This window comes from Gossypium hirsutum, chromosome D03, assembly GCF_007990345.1.
Source record: "Gossypium hirsutum isolate 1008001.06 chromosome D03, Gossypium_hirsutum_v2.1, whole genome shotgun sequence".
Lineage (NCBI taxonomy): Eukaryota > Viridiplantae > Streptophyta > Magnoliopsida > Malvales > Malvaceae > Gossypium > Gossypium hirsutum.
In genome coordinates, this window is record NC_053439.1 from 54,862,727 (window position 1) to 54,882,035 (window position 19,309).

The 19,309-nt window shown below is 33.3% G+C and overlaps 4 protein-coding genes across 4 annotated transcripts; 2 read left to right on the top strand and 2 right to left on the bottom strand.

Annotated features, from left to right (window-relative positions):
• Nucleotides 1–531: 531 nt before the first annotated feature.
• Nucleotides 532–4,390, top strand: LOC107938595 (secretory carrier-associated membrane protein 4). The gene is made up of 12 exons (XM_016871815.2): nt 532–794; nt 1,439–1,540; nt 1,632–1,694; nt 1,894–1,927; nt 2,026–2,148; nt 2,505–2,567; nt 2,666–2,759; nt 2,857–2,902; nt 2,980–3,047; nt 3,355–3,403; nt 3,617–3,682; nt 4,029–4,390. The coding sequence occupies exons 1-12, from the start codon at nt 738–740 to the stop codon at nt 4,059–4,061; spliced, it is 798 nt and encodes a 265-aa protein (XP_016727304.1). The 5' UTR covers nt 532–737; the 3' UTR covers nt 4,062–4,390.
• Nucleotides 4,391–6,349: 1,959 nt separating this feature from the next.
• LOC107938584 (phosphoribulokinase, chloroplastic) lies at nt 6,350–8,748 on the top strand. Its single transcript, XM_016871796.2, has 5 exons — nt 6,350–7,462; nt 7,617–7,701; nt 7,794–7,878; nt 7,994–8,238; nt 8,343–8,748. Exons 1-5 carry the CDS (start codon nt 6,903–6,905, stop codon nt 8,592–8,594), a joined length of 1,227 nt encoding a protein of 408 aa, XP_016727285.1. The 5' UTR covers nt 6,350–6,902; the 3' UTR covers nt 8,595–8,748.
• Nucleotides 8,749–9,155: 407 nt separating this feature from the next.
• On the bottom strand, nt 9,156–13,231 carry LOC107938583 (plastidal glycolate/glycerate translocator 1, chloroplastic). The gene is made up of 8 exons (XM_016871794.2): nt 12,777–13,231; nt 12,384–12,699; nt 10,836–11,097; nt 10,604–10,719; nt 10,309–10,418; nt 9,833–10,010; nt 9,556–9,685; nt 9,156–9,465 (listed from the first exon to the last, which is right to left on the bottom strand). The coding sequence occupies exons 1-8, from the start codon at nt 13,119–13,121 to the stop codon at nt 9,315–9,317; spliced, it is 1,608 nt and encodes a 535-aa protein (XP_016727283.2). The 5' UTR covers nt 13,122–13,231; the 3' UTR covers nt 9,156–9,314.
• A 765-nt stretch (nt 13,232–13,996) lies between these two features.
• On the bottom strand, nt 13,997–16,596 carry LOC107938562 (4-coumarate--CoA ligase-like 6). Its single transcript, XM_016871762.2, has 6 exons — nt 15,208–16,596; nt 14,922–15,111; nt 14,693–14,838; nt 14,537–14,604; nt 14,335–14,437; nt 13,997–14,226 (listed from the first exon to the last, which is right to left on the bottom strand). Exons 1-6 carry the CDS (start codon nt 16,477–16,479, stop codon nt 14,107–14,109), a joined length of 1,899 nt encoding a protein of 632 aa, XP_016727251.1. The 5' UTR covers nt 16,480–16,596; the 3' UTR covers nt 13,997–14,106.
• Nucleotides 16,597–19,309: the final 2,713 nt, after the last annotated feature.

Below are 19,309 nucleotides of genomic sequence, written 5' to 3' on the forward strand. Positions count from 1 at the left end.
TAGATCTTAAAATTAATAAAATTATAACATTATGGCCTCATTTATTGTAAATTTTTTAATTATATTTATTTTATCTTCTATCTTATTATTTATTTATTTTTAAATTTTAATTTAAGTATAATATTAACTCTGAGATAAATATTTTCTCATAAAATGTACATGTTTTAAAAATATATATATTTATTAAAAAATTGAATTATATTCAAATTATAATACCAAATAAATTTAGAAATTTAAATTTAATATTTAAATTATTAAACATTACAGTTTTGCAAAGAAAAAAAAGGGGGCTAAACTTGTAGTACAAGGTAAAAGTTAATTCAAATATTTGATAAGACCTTTTTGATCGAGAGGAAAATGGAAAGGGAACCTACTGACGCTTGGGAAGGCTGGAAACACGTGATTATCACGCCTCTTCACTCTCCTTACGTGGCAACCAGTGATTTACCATTTTCAACGTGCGACATGTATTGCCACGTACACCCACCTAGGAGAATAAGGTACTGTGTCTAGTGCGTACCAATACCATGCAAGCAAAGCCCAAACTCGTGAATATTTCAAAATGAAAAGGGCAAATCTCGAATTTCATTCAATATCCCGCGTCACTCCCAAGCCAAGCCAAGCTAATTTACGAAAAGTAAAGTAGCGTCTCTCTATCTTCAAGTCACCCAACAAAAACTGGCGTAACTTTGGAGATAATTTTGGATCTGAAACAGAGAGAGAGATAGAGAGAGAGTATGAATCGCCACCACGATCCAAACCCTTTCGATGAAGAAGAAGTCAATCCATTTTCGGTATTGAATTTATTTCTTTCCTTTTTTTAATTTCCTTTTTTTGCCCATTTCAGATCTGGAAATTTTCTTCTTTTGTTTACGTGTACGTTAGTCGGTTTCTTCACTTCTCTAGGGTAGTTTGGGAATTAGATTTCAAGAATACTAGATCTGAAGAGCTTGCTTGCTAACATTTCGGGGATGAAATGGCTTCTAATTTTTTAATTTTTCTTTTGTTGCAAATGATTGAAAATATACGATTTATCGGCCGAAACTTTCACTGTATAGATTTTTTAGGTGCCTTTTTATATTCGAGCCTTAATATGTAATATAAGTTGAAATGTTAATTTTTCATATATTTTCACATTGACTGTAGTTTCAAACCTGATTACTATGATTTGGAAATTTATGGACTACAGAAGTTCAATATAAGCCGAATGTGAGCCTCTGTTGCTTCTCAATTATTAACCGTGAGACCATATATGATTATAATGTATACCATGTTAATTGCTGTTATTTGGACCATAAATGCTTATTTGGCATGATTTTTATTTCTGGTACAGATGTTGTTCTCGTCTTACTTGATCGTGTTTTGTTGTTTGGATGTGCATTAAATTTAAATATATTAGACTGTGTTATTTAGTGTTACTTATTGAGAGTCATTGCAGAATGGTGGTTCTGTCGCACCTGCACGACCACTGGCATCCGAACCTCTGGGTTTTGGGCAGAAACATGATGCTACTGTGGATATACCTCTGGATTCAATGAATGTAATGGAGTTTCCGTTTCCTTTATATTTCCATATCATGAATACACAAGGGATGACTGATTACTTTGCTTCATTGATATTGATAATTGCAGGATTCTAAGAAAAGAGAAAAGGAGCTCGCAGCTTGGGAAGCTGATCTTAAAAGAAGGGAAAAGGTTATTTTCAACTTGGTGCTTGTTTAGAAGCATAAATTACTTGCTTTCCTTTTTCCTTTGAATAAAAACTTAGTCACTTGATTATATCATGAGATGACTCCTTGTGCACGACATTAACTGTTCTTATGATTCGCCTGCAACTTGAGTTTTGAGTTTTCTATTTAACTTTTATTCTTCTATGTTATCTTTTAATTTTCAGGATATAAAGAGAAGAGAAGATGCTGTTTCCCAAGGTAAGAGAACTGGACCATAAGCAATTGTTTACTTTTACTTTCTTTTTGGTTGGTCCGATATAGTGCTTAATATTCCCTTTTTTGTTTTGGTATATCAGCTGGTGTTTCTGTAGATGATAAAAATTGGCCACCAATTTTCCCGATTATACATCATGATATAGCTAATGAGATACCGGTTCATGCTCAGAGGCTGCAATATCTTGCATTTGCAAGTTGGCTTGGTATGCTTTTTTATGGATTTTCCACTACTACTGTCCATTCTTTCCTTTTCTTTTTTTTTTAATGTTAATTGTCTAAGCATTTATACAAAAGAAAGACCATCTTGTAATTTTTATGCACTGAGTTTCATTGTTATATCAGTCTCTGTCCCTTTTTTGCAAGTTGTTATTGTGTAATGTATTCAGAGCATCTTCTTAATCCTTTCATTGTTTGAACCTTGGAAATCTCAAGTCGGGTGTCCTTGAATCTTCATTTGACAGTTATAGTATGATATTGATTTTGGCAATTATGGTAAAGTTTACACCGTACTACCTCATTGTTTTGTATTACTGACATGCTTCATTTTTTCACGTTTCAGGCATAGTTCTTTGCCTTGTTTTTAATGTTATTGCAGTGATTGTCTGTTGGATTCAGGGTGGTGGTATGTATTTTCTGTTTGTCTGGTATTTTACCTTTATTATGGAATGTGGTCTAGGCATACAATGATATTTATATTCTAACTTGGTTCTTATGTTTTAGGTGTTAAGATTTTTTTCCTTGCTGTAATCTATATGTTGCTTGGATGCCCTCTTTCATATGTGTTGTGGTACAGACCACTTTACCGAGCAATGAGGTAAATATTTAGTGATTGGTTTAAATATTCTATTTGTAGCATGAAAATAGAAAATTTTGGAGTGCTGATGGTTGTTCTACTGGGTTTCATCTTACAGGACAGATAGTGCCTTGAATTTTGGTTGGTTTTTCATGTTCTACTTGGTGAGTTTAATTGTGATTGGGGAGGCATTATTATTATTGGTTTCTTTTTGCTTAACTTGTCTATTTGCTTTGTGTAGCTCCACCTTGGATTTTGCATTTTTGCTGCAATTGCTCCTCCTATTGTCTTCCATGGGAAGTCGTTAACGTAAGTTCTTTATTCCTTAATTCTTTCCTGAAGTTGGGAAGACCTTGAGTTGGCATAGTTGGTGATTGTCTAAGCAATTTTCTGCACATTTTAGTTGCGATTGATTGTATAGATGATCCTAGCATGTTTAGCTGTTGTTATAGACACTGTAGTTACTGGGACATTCTGACCTCTTTTTGTTCAGTTTTGCCTTGTTAAAATTGTTAGATGTTGGAATGTTCTTATGATTGTATCATTTCATGCGCAACTAGTGTGATTCAATTTAAGTTTGTAATTTACTATATTTTTCTGTTGCCTTTAATTGCAGTGGTATCCTGGCAGCAATTGATGTTATCTCTGATCATATGTTGGCGGGGGTAAGTTTTATTGCTTTTGAATGTAGGAATTTAAGGATGTGCATTCTTCTTTCCATCACGATTTTGTTTTTGACAAATGTAATTTATTAACTTGGTACAATTGTTTGCGCAATGTAGTTCGAAGGAGAGTTACATGGATGCTTTTTCTTTTCTTTTTCAAACGTTTTTTTTATTTGATGTTTGGGCTTAACTAATGTATTTGTGCTTTTACAGGTATTCTTCTTTGTTGGTTTTGGGCTATTTTGCTTGGAGTCACTGCTGAGCTTGTGGGTTATTCAGGTTAGTTTATTGTATTTTATTGAAAAATGGATATGTGGCAATGTCATCTGATTTCTCTCTTTTAAGATCTAGACACTAATTAGCATTCTTGGTAAGAAATGTTTCTTTACTCACTCTACATTTAATAATACATAACGTTTCCTAGTAAATAATGTTGCACGTGAATCTGCATAATAATTGCTTTTTTAAGTTTCATTGAACATGTGAAATTGGAGATCTATATGCTAGATTTCTTCGAATCAGTGTCTTAATATAGTAAGTTCATTTATTATGTAGCTGCTTTGCGTTGATATTTAATTGCTTTTGACGGAATGTTTTACCAGTGTGTGTTGGTTGGTGTGTGCAGAAAATTTACTTGTACTTTAGGGGACACAAGTAAGAGATATGAAGTCAGGCTGTGCTATGATTACTTTTGGGGAACAAGAGATATAAAGCGAGGGTATGGCGGTATGCTGTGGTCGTATGTGGATGATTGTTGATGGTGCCAAGCCCTATCTATGGGGTATTATATATATTTTATACCTTATGATTGTGTTTCTCATTTCATGATATTGTCTAGTGGATTTTGATATAATGGGTTTGTATGCATTACAACTGAGGTAGATTCTAGGGAATTAGTTCTTACTGCCATTTAGAGTTGAGAGGGAAGTGTTCAAGCAAATAATTTCAAATTCATTATTATCGCAATTTATTTCCCATTCTTGGTTATTTTTTCAAGTATCACAATTAAAGACAATTAAAACAATTATTTTTTGCTAATTTTGTTTTAATTAAAAAAACAACAATTTTAACTTTTTAACATTTATACATTTTATTAATTTGGAATTAATTCTAAATTTGTTGATATTTAATATGAGCTAAATTTGATGAAAACTTTAAAATCATGATAGTTTTATTATTTTTTAAATTGAAAATTTTTAAAAAGGAATTATTTTGCTTAATCGCAAAATTAATATTAAAATAGTAAAAAACTTGAAAATAATTTTTTGAAAAAATAATCAAAGTTTATTAATCAAGTATATATGGCACTGTCCATTACATCATCATGAATTTTAATGTGGTAATAAAAAACTAATTATTGTAATATATTAAATTTAATAGTAAGATGTGTTTTTGAATTCAATTGTAACAGTGATTTTAAAGTGAGATATTGTTAAAATGTAAAATGATAATTAAAGGCACTCGATTAAAATGTATATGTAATTATATATAGAGGAAAATTTTAATTTATTTGATATTTATGAAATTAATAAATAATAAGTAATTATAAAAATCATATTAATGCGAAATAATAATTTTATTAAAAAGTAATAGAATTATATGTTTATTGTTTACGGAATTATTTTTAGTTAATTTATATTAATTTCATAATTATAAGATTTATATGCTTATTAAACTTTGATAGAAGGAACTCTAAAGAAATAAAAGAAGCATATGTCCTTGAATTGCCATCTCACCATAAGTGCCATGGAATACAAAGGAAGCCTAATTGTATGAAAAACACTCATGCCCTTTTCTAGTCTAAAAGGTGGTCCAATACTGACCACTTTAATAAGCTTAGTGATTAATGTTTGCATTTTCTAAGTGTAGTCTAACAGTTGGCCCAATAATGATCGCTTTGATAAGCTTGGTGATTAAGAAATCTCACTTTGAATTTCACAATGTTTGCAATTTTCAATTCAGATAATATATAATACATTCTCCAATTTAATTGAGTAATAAATTAATTAGTATTGTTATTATTATAATAATTATAAGGACGTGAATTTGAACTCATTTAAATATTTTTTTCTTTCCACAAAAAATATTTATAAATAAAAATAAAGTTTGTATAAATATAATACTTCTTCTCACTCACAATAAACCTATCATAATCTTTGACAATGATACCGATCTAGCCGTATCATTAAGAGCTCTATGACCTTTATATTTGTAATTAAATTTGGGCTTCATCCAAGCATTGAGTTACTAATGGCCCTTTAAGTGGTCCAACAAATTTCATACATATACCACCAACTTGAAGGGCTTAGAAAATAGCTAACAATTGAATCTTCCTCCCACCCCCTCTTAGTTTTGATTTTTGAAATAAGGTCCGCAAAGCACGGCTATTTTTGCATGAAAATAAATAAAACATGTGGCTGCAAAGGCCCAATGACCCACAGTCCCAGAAAAAGCTATATCGCAAACCGGAGGCCGCTGTTCTTCTGTCCTAGTTTTTTGCCCATTTATTTCTTTTGTGGATGTGAAAATGAAATCACCCTTTAAATGTTACTAAATTGTATTTATTTTTAATAAAAAAACATGATATTAAAAAATAAATTGATCATTTTTATTAAAATTTTATTTATTTATACTATTAAAATTTAACATTGTTGATAACATAATTAAATAGCGGCATGTGACATGCCGTATATACCTCATGCTACCAATTTTTAATAATAGAAATTAATAAAAATTTTAACAAAAACACCAATTTACTTTTTGATCGAATTAAAATTTTCAATTTTTTTAATAAAAGAGACTTTTTACTATAAAAAATTTAATAGTTAAATTTTATAAATTTTTTCACTTGAATTTCTTAAAAAGAATTTATTTACATTAGTGTTGGAATTTAAATTTCATAAAATATTTTAAAATTTTAAAACGGTTAAAAGATGAGGATGTTGACAATAAAGATTATAATTTATGGTAGACTTAACTTCCCCACATTTGCACAAAGGAACAGTACAAATGCATGGCACAAGGTCCATATCGCCTCACCACCCCACTCCACCACTCCACACCCCCAAACCCCTCATCTTTAACCAGCCACTCCATTCATGCCACGTGTCACCAGAATATCCAAACTACAACGAATGACAACCCCATGCTCTGTAACAAAAGCATTTCAAATTACTCTTTTGTCCCTTTCCAATTGAATCAAGTCCATTCATGCACACCTGCAAAACCCGTCCAAAACTAGGGGCAGTCACAGGAACCCACAAACGAAATACACCTCAGCTGTTCAACCATTTTTCTTCAACCTTTTTCCTCCTGTTATTTGTGTTCCATAATTTCCCTTGTAAGGACAATAATCCAAACACGTTTTTATGTGGTCTTTGATTGAGGACCATCTAACACTATTTGCCCATTTTTAGCAACCTCTTCTTCTCTTAAAGCTCTCTACTCTACAATTCTGCTTCCTAGCAGACAGAACCTGAGATAGTGAGGTAGCTAAACAATGGCAGTTTGCCCAGTATACACCACCCAATCTCTCAACTCAACATGTTCAATCTCCACACCATCAAAAACCCACTTCAGTTCTCACCACAACCACCTAGTTTTCTACAGAACTAGCAAGAGAACTAGCAAGAGAGGTGGCAGCAGCTCATGTGTGATAACCTGCTCAGCTGGTGACTCACAAACAGTTGTGATTGGTTTAGCTGCTGACTCAGGATGTGGGAAGAGTACCTTCATGAGGAGGCTAACAAGTGTGTTCGGTGGTGCAGCTGAGCCACCAAAGGGAGGCAACCCTGATTCCAACACACTGATCAGCGATATGACCACTGTGATATGTTTAGATGATTATCATTCACTTGACAGAACTGGAAGGAAAGAGAAGGGAGTGACAGCACTTGACCCAAGAGCCAACGACTTTGACCTCATGTATGAACAAGTTAAGGCTCTCAAGAGCGGTATTGCTGTCGACAAGCCTATCTACAACCATGTTTCTGGTCTCTTGGATCCTCCTGAGCTAATTAAGCCTCCAAAGATCCTTGTCATCGAGGGACTGCACCCCATGTAAGTCATAAACTACACATTACAACCATTCATTCATTCATTCTTTCCCCTAGCCTGTTGGGCCTGGACGCATTGAATTTGTTCCAATAGTCTTAGCAAGCACTCCTCGACTTGCATGTGACAGTTAATGAGTGGTTTGTTCTATAATATATAGGTTTGATGAACGTGTGAGGGATCTGTTAGACTTCAGTATATATTTGGATATCAGCAATGAGGTCAAATTTGCATGGAAAATTCAGGTGACCAACTTTGTATTTTTTTTAAATGTGAAAATTGTGCAAATTCTAAGCATGGGTTTTTGCTCATTAGCTTCATCTTACAAACATTGCAGAGGGACATGGCTGAGAGAGGACACAGCCTTGAAAGCATTAAAGCCAGTATTGAAGCCAGGAAGCCTGATTTCGATGCCTTTATCGGTATAAACACTATCATGATTCTCTCTACTGCTTATTTAATTTTATTCAAAACCAGACCAAGACTGGTAGCTACAAGCATACAAAACTTAGGACCTTGTCCAATCTTGTACTGCAGATCCTCAAAAGCAATACGCCGATGCAGTAATCGAAGTGCTCCCAACTCAGCTGATCCCAGATGACAATGAGGGGAAGGTTTTGAGAGTGAGGTTGATAATGAAAGAAGGGGTGGAGCATTTCAGTCCAGTTTACCTGTTTGATGAAGGCTCAACCATCTCATGGATACCATGTGGAAGGAAGCTCACTTGTTCTTACCCTGGCATCAAATTCTCCTATGGCCCTGACACATACTTCGGCCATGAGGTATTTATTCTTCCTTCTCTATTAAAACCATTAATGAACCGCCCTCATGTTGTAAACTTTTGTTTTGAACTCTTTGATGGCAATGCTATGCTTCTTGTCTTTAGGTTTCTGTTCTGGAGATGGACGGGCAATTTGACAGATTAGATGAACTGATATACGTAGAAAGCCATTTAAGCAACCTCTCTACCAAGTTCTATGGAGAAGTCACTCAACAAATGTTGAAGCATGCTGATTTCCCAGGAAGTAACAATGGAACTGGCCTCTTCCAAACCATTGTGGGGTTGAAGATAAGAGACCTGTATGAGCAAATTACCGCTAGCAAAACTGCAGCTCCATTACAAGCAACAAAAGCCTAAGAGTTTCCTCATACATTGGGCAAGGCTTTGGCTTTGGCTTCACTCTTTTCAGCTTTCCACAATTTCCACCTCCTATGTATTTATTTTCTCCTGTTGTAATTTAGAAAAACGAATCAGAGATCAAATTCAAGAAGTTCATACAAGGATTCCATCATCTCTACGCTTCTTGTTTGTAATCATTAATGATGCTTATGATTTTTGTTTTTTTTGTTTTTGTTTTTGGAATAAGAGGATTGGCTATGGAGCATGGCCATAATGTGACATTCTCCAATCTGTTGCGACACTTTTTAATAACGTGTAAAACAAAATTAAAGAAAAAAAAGCGCAAACAAGTAGTGCAGAAAAGGAAATAATATCCAAGATGATGTTATTTTGACAACATTGTTTGTTACGATTACAATAAGGAACTAAAGGATGTTCCTTCTATGAGTATGTGCCATATCTATCATGGTGGCATAATGATCACGTCTGTAATTTCCAGTTTTTTAACTTTTTTTTCCTAATATCCTCCAAGTAGCATTTGTTGATTAGGTGTCTTTTTTTTAAGTGAAAGTTAAGTGGTAAGAAAATAAAGAGCATTTTATAAAACGATATTCAAAACACAAATAATGATATGATGAAATATTTGCAGCATCATTGTTTAGAGTTGACCTAATGCTGTATAATATAATCAATCTGACGGGGACAAGCAAGTGTGCAGAATTGTTACAACCGGTAGTGTCAGCCGACGATTGCGAGCAAGCTTTGTCTGATTACCGGTACTGAGCAAAACAATGAGCCAAATATACCAGTGAGACCATAAGCAATGGCACAGAATGGAAGGGCTTCAGGCTCCTTGGCTGATAATGCAGCTGTTCCCAATCCATGGGCACTGGACCAATACAAGTAAAGATGTCAACAAAATGAGAGTAGATACATAATCAAGAATAGTTAGCTCTCACTGGTTTTATCAGGTATATACCTAGATGCAGTCGCTATTCCTCGAGCAATAGGATCACGAAAACGTAATTTGTCAAGTGTTGCTTGCACGAAATTTGCACCAATTAGACCAGTCACTACAACTGCTGCAGCTGTGAGAGATGAATTGGCGCCTACAAGCAATATAGACAAGCTATTATATCTACTGAAGCATGGTTTATCTTCTCCATTTATGTGCTTAGTTATGTCATAAATGAATCAGAAGACATAGTTGCCTGCAACGTCCTATAGAGTGTAGACCGTGTAGCGAGTTATCTTACCCTCAAAAAGGGAAACAATGCTGAGAGCTAATGCCACAGTTATACATCTCGGTAGAATTGAAACTGTCAGACTTGGTTCTAATCCAACAAGACGTCCAACAAGAGCAGTTGAATACAAAGAAAACAAACTTGACAAGATGATTGATATGAAAATCTCAGCTGCATGTCTCTTGACAAGCTGTAAAAGTCAAGTGCAGCAGTTATTAGTACTCATCAAAGTATTTCATTAGTTAGGACTTATGTTACTCGTACTCGATGGTAGGTATCAAATATGAGTACGTGTCCAACTTTGGTATAATTATTATTTTTAATTATCCATATATTTGGAGCATAAGGCCTGCCATTAAGTTGGATATTTCATAACGGTAAAGTTGACCCTTGGGATTAAACTTATTGTTGGCTTATGGATCATTGATAGTGTGAAAGGGAGATCATGAAATTGTGTTGTTTGCTGAATTTGAAGGGCGGTAAGTTACCTTTCTTTGTTTGAACATTGAGAAAGCAAAAGAAAGAATGACAGAGCCCAAAAATCCCATGAGAACATCACCAGCTCCAGGATTAGATGACACCTTTGTAAGGTAATCTCCTGCAGGAACCAAGACCAACATCGTTATATCTACATAGCATAACAAAGACTTGCACGTAAAGCACGAACCTTAATACAAGAAACTTGTCAAGAATTGCAAATTCGAGGATGGAATGCATTTGTGACACTCCCATGTTGGATTTCCTTTAATTAAAGAACAAGAAAGATCAGCTTTTAAATAATACCTAATACCGCATCAACTCCCGACTGTGAAATGTACCCAAAAGCCACTGCTGCAAGATCTGCTGAGAGTGCACAGCAAATAATCGGATGAAGAACTTTTTTCACAGCAGATGGCAACCTGAAATCAGAAGAATACAAATTAGCACAAATTTCATAAAATTATGTTATAGTTGTTATTAGGAAAAACCTGTCCGTATGAATCTGCTGTAAAGATGAAAAAAAATGAAAACTTACCCCGAACCAACCATGTAGCCTAGCACAGTGGAAGCAAGTAGGAAGGGAAGGCATGTTCGAGCAGTTGTCCCTAATGCTGTGGGATAAAAAATTGCACTAACAAATGATGCAAGAAAGATACCACCCCAAGTCCAAAATTCTATAGGAGCAAATGAGGAAGGTTTTGCCATAGGCTCAGCATCTACCATTTCTGTATTCACAATTTTCCTAATGGCAATAGCTGTAAAACCCGCAACACAAAGAGAAGCTAACCATCCTCCAGCTGCAGAAGAATCAAGCACACTTATTTGCAACTATATTAGAGATTAAAACAGGTGAAAAATGAATAACAGATTGATGTAATTCGTGACAAATGAACGTAAAAATGAGGCATGAATGTCGGTCTCAGACTACAGGGTACCTACCTTCATAACGGTGAGTTCGGGATCAAAGCAGAAAATATCACCCAGTTTTCTCCTGGTGGATTGGTGATTCATTTCAAAGTGAAATGGACAACATTCAAAACGATGCTGACATTTAAAACTAAACAGCAAGACATGTACATACATCCTATACTTGCCACGCCTCTGCACATATAGGTAGCTTTTGGTGTTTCGAATTGTGAATCCTAATAAAATGAATGTCGGGGAAGTTACTTTAAAGAATGTGAGTCTTGGGAAAGTAATTACCGAAAAAGTTACCTTTTGATTTAGAAAATACTTTTTTTTAGAATGTAATGACAATTTATGAATTTACTCTTATTAAATAAAATAAAATATTTATGTTTTTGTCACAAAAATATTTATATATTTAGTTTTTATAATAAACTTTATTCTTAATAAATATTTGGTTTAAATATTAAATAATAAATTTTAATTGATATTTAAAAAAATTATTTATAATATTAATAGAAAGAAAAACTGTTTCAAATTTATCCTACATATATTTTTTAAATATAATGTATATATAAAACCTTTTGGAATAAATTAAAAAAATTAGGCATATATAATACTTGCAAAGTAATAGCTTTTTTTTTAGTTTATTAATAAATACCTTAAACCAATATTTTGATTTAATTTTGTCTTTATATTATTTTTAACTTTCCAATCTAATTTTCCCATATTTTATTAGAAATTACATTCTCATGTTTATGATAAATAGATTCCATAATAAATAAATAAAATCATGATTAAATTATCAGAAAAGTTATTATAACAAAGGCGACCATAAGTTGAGAGGAAGTTTCCAGGTAGGGCACTATTCACCCCTTTTCATCTCATAAGTACGAAACTTAAAATTCAAGTTTCCAGTATCAAACACGTACTAGCAACTCAAAATAAATAAACAGAACCTTACAAGAAAGGTTCCAATTGTCACAAATCTTCTATTTTACAGTTGGAAGCAACAATGGCATGTGATGTTTGAGGCAATTTCCTTCCACAGTATCTGTGATTCTTGGAAGAGAACAGTAATATACCATTCTCATTGAGAAAGGCAAATGACTTTAATTGATGCAAAAATCAATCCAAAAAGAATCAACAATTAAGAAATATCACCCTTAAAGTATACCTATGATGAAGCATATCTTGAGGCCTGAAGCAGCAGGAATATCTCTAACAGAAAGTGGCAGAACCACCAAAGCTGGAACATAAAACAGTGGAAGCCATCTCTGAATGAACATGAGGGCTGGCTCAAAAAAGTTCATCAAGCTTGTTGCAGCAACAGGGATAGTAGTATCAAGTATGACCAAAACAGAAAATATACAAAACATTCCGAATAATGCACTGGGGAACTTTATAGCAGCAGCCACAAAAGCTTGTTTCAAGAACTTATCCATTGCCAGAACTATCCCAAGCGAAACAACCAAGTGCAAAACCCCAAACACCTATATAACTAAATCATGTCAATAAACATTTGGTAAAGCTTTCATTTTTGATTAAAAACAAAAGGAAATTTACTCACTTTTTGAGATAGAGTGGAGATGACAGTGTTACTACTGTCTGATGCAGAGGATTTGACTAAAATTTCTCTGCTACAGCTAGTTTCTGAAGGACCCATTTGCAAGAAATTGGATTTGGGTCCAAGAATTCTGGTGGATAGCAATGATTTATAGGTGGAATGATGATCTTCGTGGTTAAATAAGTGTGGGTTTCCATAGGAAGCAAGAAGTGATGGGCTTCTACGGACTCTGTGGAGGTTTGGCTTAAAAGGGAAACAAGTAGAGGATAAGGAACTGGAAAGACGGTGGAGATGGGTTGAAAGAGAAAGGGACAAAGTGGTGGACGTGGTGAGGAATGGCGTTGCCATTGAGAATGTTTTGGAGTGAGCAAAAGAATTTCCAAGAAACTCTCCATTTTCACAAGTGAGGTGACGCGTATCATCAAAAGTTTGTATGGACGTAAACTAACGTCTCATCAAACCCGATGAGATTTTTTTCCCCCGTGTTTTGATATGAAGGTGTCAGTAACCGTAAAAACAAGCGGTATATTTCATCAAATCTAAAAGGGATAATACAATTATTTGGCAACTAACTACACTTTGGTACCTGTATTTTTTTTGGTTCACTTTGATCTTTAAATTTAGCAACTAGATCTATTTTTGTCTTTTAATGATGTGACCAGTGTTATTGAAACATAAACGAATTGGATAGATTGAGAATTAATCTATATAATAGTCTAAACAAAGGTGTTGAACCGATTGATTCGAAAACTATTTGAAATTTGTAAAAATAAAAAACTAGGACAAAAATGACAATTGAAAAGGATTAATAAAAATTAATTTTTTAGAATGGTGATTGAACTGATCAAATTGGTTGAATCGGGGACAAGTATTTTGACTTGTTCAACCATCAACCAGGTTATTAAAATACTAAATGTGATATTCTGAAATTGTACCACATCTTTTGAAAATTTATATAAATATTTCAATTTTCAAGTGATGATGTGGCACAATCTTAGAGTGCCACATCATCAATTTTTCATTATATATTTTACCAAAATGAACCTAATTGTCAAGTTTAAGTAGACAAAAAAAAATGCACATACCAAAGTAAACCTAGTTGCCAATTTCAGGGACCAAAAATTATATTATCCCAATCTAAAATTATGCAATATCTATGTATTTATCTCATCATTATGCAATGGTAATATAATGGAAGTAAGGTAGTAGGAGTTTTCTTCCAATTTTTGCAGAATCTGAGGATTCTATTTCACTGCAGATATGGTAAATATAATTACATGAAGCACAAATATGGAACGTTGAACTTAAAAGGCGAATAAACTCAAAGATGATGTTACAGTCTACAACTTGAGCTTAACAACTTTTTAAGTTCTCTTCGAAGGATCTTGCCTGTAGCAGACTTTGGTATTAATTTTGTAAACACCACCTTTCTTATTTTCTTATAAGGTGCAACCTAATAAATAATAAAGAAGAAAGTAGCTGGTAAGTGTTTAATAAACAAGACAGCAAAAAAATGAAAAAGCTGGCGGTATTTGGTATGATTTGGCAACAACTTGCTCACCTGCATAGCCACAAAGCCCATCACATCTTCCTGGTTGAGTGTACTACCATGCCTTGTTACCACAAATGCCACTGGTATCTCCCCATATACTTCATCCATTTCTCTAAGGCACTCAAAATAGAAACAAATAGGTTCATTTATCCTTCGAGGAATCAAAGGCAAAATGCTTCCTTGTTTAGCATTGGAGAAAATTACTACTTACCCAATTACAGCAGCGTCAAGTATATGGGGATGGGAAATCAATATTGCCTCTAAATCAGCAGGTGCTATCTGAATGATACATGAAATTGTAAATACCATGTTAAAAGGGATTTTAGATCATTAGATTATGACTCGTTGTAAAGTATGAAAGCCATGCCTGATAGCCATTGTACTTTATAATCTCTTTTAAGCGGTCAGATACATACAAATACCCATCTTCATCAAAACAAACTATGTCACCAGTACGTAGCCAACCATCTTTGTCAATTGCCATCTTGGTGGCCACATCATTATTCAAGTATCCTGCAAAATCACATAAGCTACTTAATCATATTCAAAGTATGAGGTCACCCCATATTTTAATGAAGAGTTCGTTAATTGTTTACGTTGCATAATCGCAGGTCCCTTTAGCCAAAGCTCGCCATAATATTCCGGAGGCAAAGGAGAGCCAGAATTCCAATCCATCACTTTAGCTTGCATATTTGGGGCAAGAAGTCCTATTGAACAATATTTATGACATTTTTGGGTGTTGAATCCACGAGTTCCTACTGCACTTGTTTCAGTCATGCCATAACCCTATTAACATATAACATTCAATCAAGCTTAAGAATCAAATTCTAGAGCTAATAGTTACTTAATCACCAAGTAAGTGCTAAGCCTTAATATATATACCTGAATGAAATCAACGTGAGGAAGAACCTGAAAAAAGTCCTCTATGATTTTCCTGCTTGTGGGAGCAGCACCACAAGAAACCTGTTTCAAACTCTTGAAGCTATTTTCAGTATTGGTAGCACCTTTGGCTGTCATTACCAATGTTGTTAGTATAGGTGGAACAAGTGGAAAGTGAGTAACTCCGTAGTAGTCAATTAGTTTCACCGCTTCATTGCCATCAAATCTCCGCATGAGAACAATGGTAGAACCCAGTGATAACAATCCAACCACAAAAAGTGATAATCCATAGATATGGAACATAGGCACCACAGCTAAATAAACATTCTTTGAACTTGAATATTCATACTGTGAAGCTTCAAATTTTACAAAAAGCTCAACCGTAGCTATTAAATTCCCATGTGTTAAAACAACTCCCTTACTAACACCTGTAGTACCTGATGAATACATAATTACTGCTGTGTCTTGCTGCCTAATTACTGGCCTTGGTGCTTTACCAAATCGGCCACCATTAAGCTCATGGAAAGGGGAAAAACCAATATTTTCTGAATCAAAGTCGATGTTTTGTGGTACCCCAATTGCATGAACACCCAAGTTGTTGAGTTGGTCAATCTTTTCAAGTGAAGTAAAAGCAAAACGTACACTACAATCAGAAACCTGTTTCTTGATCTCAAACGTACTACTTAGTGGATTCATGGCACTAACGATTGCACCTAAATATAGAACGCTGAAGAAAATGATGGGAAAGTGAGAAGAATTTGGCAACAGAAGCAAGACTACATCACCTTGAGAAACACCTAGGTGGTGGAGACCAGAGGCCATGGATTGGATTAAAGGTAAAAGCTTTGAATAAGGTATTGAATACCCAGAGGAGGAATCGATCAAAGCAGTGACCCCATCATGTTTGTGAGAGAACACGAAGGAAACAATATCAAGAAATGGATCCGTGGGGAGAGATATAGAGGGATGTTTGCTGGAATAGATTCCTGTTTCCGGCGAATACCAGTCAGGAAAATCACTAATTTTGGATTCTGAAGTTTGGAGGCTTATATGTGAGCTTAAGCTTGTTGCCATTGATAGAGGGAGAAAATATGTTGATATTGTAGGTTTGCAGTAGTTTGAGCTTCGTCGGGTGCTGCAAAAGGATGGACTGCTATGGATTTGGCTTTGGCCACCTTTGCTTTGCCTTTGAGTTCCAATCTCAAAGGACTGACATATAAATAACAGGGAGTGGCAATGGAAAACGGAATTATCAATTATTGATGTCGGCTTCATTGATAGGCAATAAACGGGTCAAACGCAGAAAATTTGGAAGATGAAAACCAAAATTCAACTTTTCTCGAAAGACAGTTTTTATAGAAAAGTCCATTTTAAATATAGTCTCTAAATTTTTTGCCTGTTAATGTTTCAGTCACCAAATTAGAACCACTTTTTTCTATTTTGTCACTGATCCGACCTCTTTTGTTTTGTGTTTAATTGATATAATAATACATTTACTCCTTAATAATTATACATTCTATCAATTGTGTCTTAATTCTAAATAATTCAAAAAATAGAACTATTTGCATTTATAAATTCTATTAATTTAGTCTTCAAACACATCTTCATCTTCTCCCTTGTTATTTTTTCGTTTTTATATTCTCTCTTAATCTTAGAAGATCAACATTGACATAGAATAAAATTATTCAGTTAACGTTTGAATATTTAATAATTTAGACATAAAATAATTTGATTCTATTAACCAATTTAAAATTATCACATGTAGTGAAATTTAAACTAGAATAAATCGTGTAACAGATTGATAACTGTTTGTTCATGTAATAATTTCATTTTAGTTGTAGTTACATGATTTATTTTGATCTAAATTTAAATATCTTTGAGTTATTCATGACAAATGTTGCTCACCATCAGCCCTCCGGTGCTTTCCACCTAGCCACTGGCGGTTGTTGAGGCAAAATGAATGTTGCCCCCACCCCGTTAAAGACAGACGAATAAAGTTGGTATTCCACCCGCTCCCATTTGCATGGAGAAATAAGCTGGCTCACCTTCACATCTCTAGGAAGAGCACCCAACGCGCACTCCCCCAACTCCGTCAAACTCCATCTAATAGCCGCCTCTTGTCCAAGTAAAAACTCTCCCTTTTTAAGTATAAACGCTCTTCTCTCTCTCTGTTGAACATGAATAAAAAAAGTGATGTAAACCCTCTCGGCAATTAAAGGAATAAAAAAAAAAGGTTTGCAATCTAAGGAAACTTATGAAAATAAAATTCTCTTTAATTGGCAATTAAGGAGATACATATACTTTTAATTTCATCTACAGTATATTCATTTAGAACCACAAATAACATAATCATCATATCTCTTCCAATTCTATAACATAAGGGCCAACAAATTCTACATATGCACAAAATGATGTAAAAATAATTTGTTTATTTATTCAATTCTAAGGAATATATCATTATATTTATCATATAAAAAAATAATTTTCTATTTTATCTTTTTAGATGAATGATGAAATTTATTAATCCAAGAATACAATTAAACTGCTACAAATTTTTTAATTTAACTAAATAAAATAACAAAAAATTAAGTTAATAAATAAGATTTAGGAATAAATTTCAAATTTATACATGAATTTTAATAAAATGTATAATGTGTTACATACACTTTGATTTAATGTAATTATACATATGAAATTTTAATTTTTATTCAATTATATGCACAAAAAGTCATGTTGTTTATATTAGGTCGTTTTCTCATAATAATAGCTTGAACATACACTACATCCAAAAAGAATCACCCAAATAGAAATTTACTACTAGATGCTCAAATCTGGTTGAATTTTACGAGTGAATAACCTTTAATCACTAGGCCAAACACGAAAATTCACTATAAAAATATCTAAAATAAAATTGTCCCGACTTAAATAACCTTAAACAATTTATTATTATTAATGAATAAACAAATTACCCTTAATTCATTTCGTAAATAATAAATAATTGGAGAAACCCATTCTGATGGTAATTATAAAATCTTCAAAAAAATCATGTTTGGATGCAACGTTTTCTATATTATAAACTGAAGTCAACCCTTTACTTTCTCCAGTAAATTAAATTTATGAGATTCAGTTCTCTATATTGATTTGATTAAATAAAGATGAGTTTTAGAAATGCAAATTGAAGGCGCAGACACGCATGTTTAGCCGGACAACCGATAATGTGTTGGCAGGCATTTATTTATTCTATTCCGCGGACATTAATGGTTGAGTGATCTTAACTTGCATGAATAATATTATTGTATATAGATTAAAAAGACTAAGTTTAAAATGTTTGAAGAGTATATAGATTAAAGCATAATTAAACCATAAAAATTTGAGAAAATCTAATTGTATGTAATGTAATAAGTTGAGTCATTTCATTGTTTGCAAGGCTGCAATTGAGTTTTGAATGTATACCAATTATTTTCTCAACTGTTTGCAGTTAAAGTCTCACTAACTATTGATCCAGAGACCTAGACCAACCCAATTGCAAATTCCACATGGGACATTGGAGGATCAATATTTTGGTCCAACTTGGCAATCACGAGCAAATTGCTTTGCTAGTAAACTCCAAGCATTATAATTATATTTATATTCAAATAAATATAGAATAAAATACATTAAAAAACATAGTATATATGCCTTATTTTCCTGTAATTAGTTAATTATTTGAATGGACTGAATGGGTTTCTCATTATTCATTTGTTTTATTTCTAGTTCTATATATGTGTTGGTTAAGCAGCCATTGCCTCGTCACACTGCCTATATTCAATTCTTAAATTAATTTGGTCTATGTTGTCACACTTTACATTATTCAACATTTTAACTTTTATTGAAAGTGACATTTGAACTAAATTTCAATCAAAATTTTACTTTCCATAACTTTTTCAATTTATCGCTTAGTATTTAAACACGCAATTATGCATTTTCTTTCTCTTTTTACATTTTAAACTAAAATAATTGCATACGTTGTATAAATTATTTAGTTAACACATACAATGATATACAACTAAAAATTTTGAGAAAATAATCAATGACATATTGTTAATGTAGTTTAGATTTAACTTAC

Coding starts and splice junctions, on each gene's coding strand:
- LOC107938562 (XM_016871762.2), bottom strand. CDS start 16,479: ATGAAGCCGACATCAATAATTGATAATTCCGTTTTCCATTGCCACTCC. Junction 14,605..14,692: donor TAAAGTACAATGGCTATCAG/GCATGGCTTTCA, acceptor TGTATCATTCAG/ATAGCACCTGCTGATTTAGA. Junction 14,227..14,334: donor TGGGCTTTGTGGCTATGCAG/GTGAGCAAGTTG, acceptor ATTATTTATTAG/GTTGCACCTTATAAGAAAAT.
- LOC107938583 (XM_016871794.2), bottom strand. CDS start 13,121: ATGGCAACGCCATTCCTCACCACGTCCACCACTTTGTCCCTTTCTCTT. Junction 11,098..12,383: donor CAAGATATGCTTCATCATAG/GTATACTTTAAG, acceptor ATTCTTCTGCAG/CTGGAGGATGGTTAGCTTCT. Junction 9,686..9,832: donor CATTGTTTCCCTTTTTGAGG/GTAAGATAACTC, acceptor TATTGCTTGTAG/GCGCCAATTCATCTCTCACA.
- LOC107938584 (XM_016871796.2), top strand. CDS start 6,903: ATGGCAGTTTGCCCAGTATACACCACCCAATCTCTCAACTCAACATGT. Junction 7,463..7,616: donor ATCGAGGGACTGCACCCCAT/GTAAGTCATAAA, acceptor TATAATATATAG/GTTTGATGAACGTGTGAGGG. Junction 7,879..7,993: donor TGATTTCGATGCCTTTATCG/GTATAAACACTA, acceptor CTTGTACTGCAG/ATCCTCAAAAGCAATACGCC.
- LOC107938595 (XM_016871815.2), top strand. CDS start 738: ATGAATCGCCACCACGATCCAAACCCTTTCGATGAAGAAGAAGTCAAT. Junction 795..1,438: donor AAGAAGTCAATCCATTTTCG/GTATTGAATTTA, acceptor GAGTCATTGCAG/AATGGTGGTTCTGTCGCACC. Junction 2,903..2,979: donor GGTTTTTCATGTTCTACTTG/GTGAGTTTAATT, acceptor TGCTTTGTGTAG/CTCCACCTTGGATTTTGCAT.